The sequence below is a fragment of the Monomorium pharaonis genome, chromosome 4 (assembly GCF_013373865.1).
Source record: "Monomorium pharaonis isolate MP-MQ-018 chromosome 4, ASM1337386v2, whole genome shotgun sequence".
Lineage (NCBI taxonomy): Eukaryota > Metazoa > Arthropoda > Insecta > Hymenoptera > Formicidae > Monomorium > Monomorium pharaonis.
In genome coordinates this window covers 30,826,111-30,833,425 of record NC_050470.1, presented here as the reverse complement: position 1 = coordinate 30,833,425, position 7,315 = coordinate 30,826,111, and the positions used below count along the sequence as shown (strand labels likewise).

Sequence of the window (7,315 nt, the reverse complement as noted above, 5' to 3'; positions counted from 1 at the left end):
AAGACATACTTATAAAAAAAAAGCACGTACTTTTATTAGTCACATAATACATTTATTTTTAATATTTATGCTACGGTACGCTCTTTTTGGTTGCAGACAGAAGGAAAGAAGACGGGCTACCTTCTGCTCATTGGTAACAATGGCGCCGACGCCTATGCCAAAAGCAGAGTTTTAATCGTTTTCTCGTTAAACGAGTTTTCACTGCTTCTGCATGTCAATCAGATCTTTTATTTATACGCTCACAAGACATCAAAGAATTTATAAATCTACACAGTTCCAATAAGTCTGCGAGCAAAAGTAAAAAATCTAACAGCGTGAGAAAGAATTGCGAGGTTTCTGAAATCAATTATTCTAATTTTTGTCTCCCTAGACTTTCCTTTCCTTTCTCGTTTTATTATACAACATTTACGGTTTATTTAGTAGGAAAATAGAGGAAGAATTATCTTGATGCATGCATCATAAAGATAACAAAATGCTCATTTAATTGTAAAGCAATATAAATTATTCGCTTATTAAACGAAAGTCACAAACGGGCATTTTATAAAGCTATATCATAAATAACGAATAAAGATGGCGAATAAACAAAAAATAAACCGCTGAGTATTCACCTATAAAGCTTATGGAAACATATATTTAATCGATTGCAGTTCTTCTTGCGTTGTATCTTGTTCGCACAATGTTACTCCGTAATAGTTATAATTCAAATTGCGAAGAAGAAACAATGGCAGAAAATTTACTTTAAAAATGTCCTTAAAAAATAGCTGTTTCCTGCGGATCACATGTGAATCATTAAACATTAGAATGTTTAAAAACGATGAAGCATGCATGACTACTAATCATTTACATTAAGAAAATATACGTTGAATGTTTGTAACAACTTCTGGAGGCAGCTCAGTAAAAAGTGCATTCCAATCGTTCACAAAGTCTCGTTGAGCAGACTTGATAAATTCCATGACAAGATTTTGCGTCTCTGTAAAAATAAAAGTATATTTATAACCTAGTAAACAGAAAATATCAAGTTGTATCTTCGTAATAATATCTTTATAAATTTTATCATTAATTCAGTATAAATTAATATCAATATAAATTAAAATCATGTTGAAAGATTACATTGAAGGAAACTAATGCCAAATAAATTTTTAAAAAATTATTTTTTAAATATAATTACGTAAAAATAAATTACATGTATTATATAATTTTCACGTTTTAAAAAGAATCTTTTATGTATTCTTTCAAAAAATGTTTTAAAAAATTTAGTCAATACTCACCAACGTCGGCAGTTTTTTCTTCATGTAATATGATAACTGCGACTTTCAATAATGTATGAATGTAAGATTGTAGGAGAGTGACTCCAGCTTGATATAACGTAAGAATACTTTTAAATACGGCTTTATGTTCTTGGTAGTCTGCCTTTAAAGGTAATTGTTCTACAAAAACTGGAAATACTTGTTCGAGCGGTAAATTCGAATAATTCGTGATAATAAGTCGTGCAATTGCTCCAACTACGTTATCACGTGCAGCTGCGTCCGTTTCTTTTGCAATGGCACATGATAAAATTTGAAGAATATTGGGATAATGCCTGTGCAGTAGTTGTTAAGGTATCAACAAAAAATTTTATCTTTTAAAGAGTACAAGAATTCATACAATATATAGAAAAAATTGGAATCGTCTATTTTTGTACGTAAAGTAAAATTATGCAAAATAATATTTTATATATATCTTAATTATAAGAAAATTGAAAAAATCGAAGTGTTTTTCCAATATTTTATATATTTTAAAATATCTTCTAATACTAGATTTTTAAAATTTAACACAATAAAGTATTGTTAAATAGTAAATAATTGCCAAACTTGGAAAAGTAATGATACATATTCGATCGTCAGAAACAGAAAAGGATACGGATAAACTGCTTCTTTCCCATATAGAGCAAGTTCTCCGATTCCGAAGAAGCAATTGCTACGAACTTCACTGCAGGGATCTTGGGTCCCAGTTTGTAGAAAAGTTGGAAGCAGTTGTGGAATAAACGCAGCCACTGTGTGTTTAAGTCCGGGCAAACATTCAGCTATCGTTCCAACGGCGAAGGATCTCTGTCCCTCCGAATTGTCCATTTTCTATAAACATTTGATTAGTAAGCTAAAATTAAAATCGCAAATTTTTTGAGAAATATAAGTACAAAAATCGGCAATACCAGTCTTTTTAAAAAGAAAGGCAACATGGTCTGAAAATAGAGCGCAAAATCCTCTGCTGAAAGCACTCTTCCCAAACTAGAAAATACAGTCCCCGCGCATTCTATCAGTAGCTCGTCCTGTTCCGCTTCGGTTTCAACACCTTCGATTTCCTCCTGATCTTGACACGCTGTTTTATCTTCGATAAAAATTGTGAATTATATATACATTTTGTCAAATCAATGACTGAATGTGAATAAAACAAATAAAACAAATACCTTTCATAACGTCCATTACACAATTTATTATGGCTTCTTTATGACCTATACCGATGATAACATCTGATTTCACTTCCCTTAAAAGTTCCTGATACGCTTCTAAACCACAAATAGCGACCGTTGGCTCTTCATCTAATCTTATCAGCTCCGACAATTTCGGAATGAACATGGAGAGAGCCTTCAATAGTGCCTTTTTGCCTTCGTCGGTATTGATTTTTGATAAATTGATGCAAAACTGCAATAGAGCTTCTATACTTGCTTTTCGTATATCTTCTTGGGGATAATTAATCAACTTAAAAATCTCCTCAAAAGATCTTTCGAGGTATGGCATGAACGCCTCTCTGTAATGTTTTGATTATAAATATAATATAGTTATTATTTAAAGCGTCCACAAAAAAAGAAAGACTTACTGTGTGTATTCAGCGATTTCTTTCAGCGCCATCACGCTCTCTTCTTTTTCCTCCATGTAGGCGTTTTCAACACTATAACCGTCGATCTCTTCATCATTATCTTCTTCATTATCAGTGAATTCGATGTCTTCTTCTTCATCTTCTCGTTCATTCTCGGTATCGCTGAGATCATCATAAACTGTAAGAGCATTAGCTTCGTCGTCCTTAAAATGCATCTGTAACGACGACGTTATATTTATATTATTTCCATAGTTTTTCTGATTCTCGTAACTTATGCAGTAATTACCAAAATTCCATCTGCACTTCGTATACTCATTATCATGTACTCGACAATTTCGGGTAGAGTTGCAACCATTTCTTTCTTCATTACTGTGCTAATAGCGGCGAACAATCCGTAAAGAGATTTCCGTAAGTCTGGATCGATCGTATTTCTTAATAGTTTTATTCCAAGATCGAGTGACGTAGCCGCCAATGGAGCAAAGTGTTTCTCACCTATCGACCTAGCAATCACTCCGAGGGTATCTAAAATATTAGATATAATCACAGTTTAATTAAATAACTAATCAAACAAAGCGATTCTCACTAACCGACTGCTTGAACTTGAAGACACATGTTTTCCTCATTCGGCTCAGAAGTAAGATAATTATTAAGAATGTTTATGATTGTTTCAAAGTACGGTAGCATATGCTCCTTGCTGGCACAGGCGGCGGCGCCTATCGCGCTCAAAGTGAGTTCTTTTACATGAGGTGATGTATCCGCGTTCAAGATGTCGAATAATTTCTCCATCAGTTTAGGCAAGTACGGTAAAATCCTCTCGTGCAAGTTCTCGCAGAACATCTCGAGAGCGTAGAACATACGGCCGACCGCATGCGGTTCTTTCTTCTCTTGTTTAATGTGCGAGCACACCTGGCCGAGGTACTCAAATAATACGGGCAGTAATTCGGAAGAATACTGCGAGATCTCCGGTTGCAAGTGCTCAGAATATTGTCCTAAGGCATAAAGCGCGGCGTTGCGCACAACAGGCGAGTGATAGGAGATTCCTTCGCAGATACATCGCAGAAAGAATTCAAGATAGTTCGACCGAATGTATTCAGCACAACCTTCCGCTAATACAGCTATAGCCACGTACGATGTCTTCTTAACGTAATCATCTGTATTTCGAAGTCCAGGTTCGATATGTCGTAACTAAAAAATTGATCTACACTTTGGAACAATCTTTTTAAATGTGATAGAGACAATAATCAAAAAGGTAGACCAATCAACAGTTCGACAAAATATATTTTTAATATATGATATATGATAATAGAATAAAATATCAAAGTGTTATACAACATAATTCTATAATATTGCAATTCTCTGTCATGATTATTTTGTTTCTAACACTACGAAATAAGAAATTCAAGATATAAGATACACATGAAATGTATTATGTTCAATATATTTCTAATGTTATTAAAAAATTATTCTAAAACTTACCAAATGTGGAATTAATTTCTCCGGCGGCAAATGCATCGCAAGTAAGTCCAAAGTTTGAGTAGCGCTTGTTAAAATAGTATTTTCACTCTCTGCATTTGAATAATCATCGTCATCATCTGGCTTACTAATCATGACTGCGAATAACATGTCTGTGAATAAATTTTAAGAATCAATTAAAGTTTTTTCTTCAATGCGCACTAAAAATATTTATTGAGATTGCTTACCGACGATTGGTTCCACCAGTTTATGCTTCACGAGAGCCTTTTTCTTTAATCTTGCTAGCCAACCGATAAAACTGATCACTCTAACTTTCAAGAGTTCATCTGCACTTTTATTAGCAATGATTGTAAGGCACATATGGACAAGAGGTTTCACGTGGGGTGTTATTACAACAATCATGTTCTCACACAATTCGTCCAACAATTCGAAACTTTGGATAGCAAAAGTATCATGTTCAGTTTCAGCCAAAGCTTGAATTGTAGCCATTATGAGCGGCATCATTGTAGCGTAAGTGTGTACTGTCTAAAAATTACGTATTCGTCAACAAAGATATATTTTATAACAATTAGAACTAGGGTGACGCGTGGCTACATGTTGAAGCGGCCGACTCGTAATCGACAGGTCCCGAGTTCGATCCTGATCCTCACTCTACATATGTAGTTATAATGTATATAAGAGGTTTTCTAAGAGATTTATCTCAGTTTTTATAAAAGATTGATTCAAGGGTTAAAAAAATTTTGAATTATATAAATGTTTGAGATTGTGTAATCCGTTTCGGGAATATATACTATATAAAAATAAATAATAAACTAATACAAATATACATTAACTCTCTATAAACCAAAATATACATAAATGTAATACATGCTAATATGTACATAAATACAATACAATAACCAAAACATGTAGCAAAAACGCTGCACACGATACTAACCGTTTCGTCATGTTTGGCTACAGGAATGAGATGTCGCAATGTATTCAAAATATAAAAAGCTGCAGGATTTCCCAAGCTCTGAAGACTATTCAACGTTTGAGCGAGGAGCATCACTAGAGATCTGGCATGTGAGGTATAGGTATCTGGAGTAACGTCTGTCATAATTGATAAAGTATAAAGGCCTAGCTAAAATAAAAAATTTCAAGATGTTATAAACTAATAGATACTCTTGAATATCTTCATCAATAAATCTTCAAATCAAACTTTTTTTGGTACAAATGTACATGATATTAAATATGCATTTAAATTGCTTTACAAAAAAAGTTGATATTAAGTTAAGATTTTTTCACTTACTTCTTTATCCTCCAATCTTTCATTAGTGATTAACTTTTGCACATACTGTATAATTTCTGGCCAGCTATTTGTAGGTAATTCATGTTTAACAATGACACCTATTAATTGAGCTATACTATTTCTAACAAAATTTATCGATTCATGTTCTAAGGCCTGAAAAAATATAATAGTCAATATGAGAAATATTTCATAAAATCATGAGAAATTAATCATAAAAATAAAATCATAAAAGTTAAGTTCTTTTATTCTTGATATTCACCTCTTATTTAAAGTAAGTAGTTTTAGCTTTAGAATAGTCTTTAAGATTTGTATAGCTTTTTTTGTTTCTTCAAGAAGCAATATAACTTTATAATAAATTAATGTTAGATAAAATGTATATCAAAAAACTATGTAACAGAAATAATGAATAAACTCAAGAATAATGTAAAAATTTGTGATTGAAACTATTGATATATATATATGTATGTATGTATTGTACACATAAATGTCTCACCTGTAATAGAATTTTCTTAAATTCTGTTCGTATAGGTATGGACAATTTTGTCCAATTTTTTCCTTTAATGTAACGTCTCCTAAGAATAAGAGTCGCATATTGTCGTACCTAAAACAATCCATTTCATTCATGTGTTTGCTCAAGACATAAAGAGCATGTAAATCAATTTAATTTTGTCAGAATTCACAAACCTCCGGATTCGTCGATGTTACAATAAGTTGGCACAAAGCTGGCACACTGTCTGGATTCTGAAGTACCTTCTTGAGCTCTTTTGTTGCCTGAAATTAAACATATTGAAATACAGTATTACTTCTAGAGAAAGTTACAGCACTAAGTTGCTTAATATCACAGCAGATAACAATAGAAGAGAATCAAAACATAAGAGAGAAAAACAGACAAACTAAATGTCATTTCGCGAACGACACTATCAAATTGAAAGAATTGCGAACTCGTGACAAGACTTCGCGAGTGTTTCCCAGGAAGACCACGGCCGAAGCGGATCTGATCGATAAACGGGAAGAAAACACGTGTTCGCAACGTGCCTTCAACAGGCTGCCCGATTTATAGGCGAGATGATAAAGGCGAAACGAATAAATGTTAGGAACACACAAACCTCCTGTATCGTAGCACTGTCGGCTACGAGCAGATTCAACAGTAGGCGCTCCATTTTTCTTCCTCCCCTGTTTTTCTCTTGTTTTAGCCGAAAGGTAAAAATTCGCTCGAGAGCACAAACGGAAGATCGACCCGACTATCACTCACCGCCGCCATTCAGACCCTACGACTACGAGGGACCTGGTTCTGTTCGTAGCATTCGTTAACCTGTTGGCGACGTCTATGCGAATTACGGTCTCGCCGTCAGAGCAGTGTGGCCAACACCTAAAAAAATAATCCGCTAAATTCAATTTAAAATACCGCTAGAAAACCGCCAAATATAAATATGATATATATATAATATAGTGCATTTAAAAAGAACGCTATAGCGTTATCAGCATCAGTCTATCCTTCTACTAATGTGGATCACTTTTTCAATTATTGAAACAATAATATTCTAAATATATATGTATATATATATATATATATATATATATATTTCTATATTAATATAAAATATGTATTTACGTATTAATTTTTTATAATATATTAATATTTTTTAAAGTAATGCTAAACATATTAATCCAGTAGTCTTCTTCAATATTGTTATTTAT

At 33.1% G+C, this 7,315-nt stretch overlaps 1 protein-coding gene across 1 annotated transcript; it reads right to left on the bottom strand.

Annotated features, from left to right (window-relative positions):
• Window positions 1–9: 9 nt before the first annotated feature.
• LOC105839987 (importin-4) lies at window positions 10–6,953 on the bottom strand. Its single transcript, XM_012686670.3, has 16 exons — window positions 6,724–6,953; window positions 6,302–6,388; window positions 6,111–6,218; window positions 5,618–5,770; window positions 5,264–5,449; window positions 4,554–4,851; window positions 4,330–4,478; window positions 3,441–4,038; window positions 3,140–3,375; window positions 2,854–3,068; window positions 2,444–2,784; window positions 2,189–2,364; window positions 1,900–2,111; window positions 1,269–1,579; window positions 845–970; window positions 10–768 (listed from the first exon to the last, which is right to left on the bottom strand). Exons 1-15 carry the CDS (start codon window positions 6,775–6,777, stop codon window positions 846–848), a joined length of 3,249 nt encoding a protein of 1,082 aa, XP_012542124.1. The 5' UTR covers window positions 6,778–6,953; the 3' UTR covers window positions 10–768; window position 845.
• Between the last annotated feature and the right edge of the window lie 362 nt (window positions 6,954–7,315).

Bases quoted from the DNA above. Each gene is read 5' to 3' on its own strand.
- LOC105839987 (XM_012686670.3), bottom strand. From the start codon at position 6,777: ATGGAGCGCCTACTGTTGAATCTGCTCGTAGCCGACAGTGCTACGATA. The intron at 3,376-3,440 runs GTTAGTGAGAAT...CTAATATTTTAG, and splicing joins TCTTCAAGTTCAAGCAGTCG to ATACCCTCGGAGTGATTGCT. The intron at 2,365-2,443 runs GTATTTGTTTTA...TTTTTATCGAAG, and splicing joins TGTAATGGACGTTATGAAAG to ATAAAACAGCGTGTCAAGAT.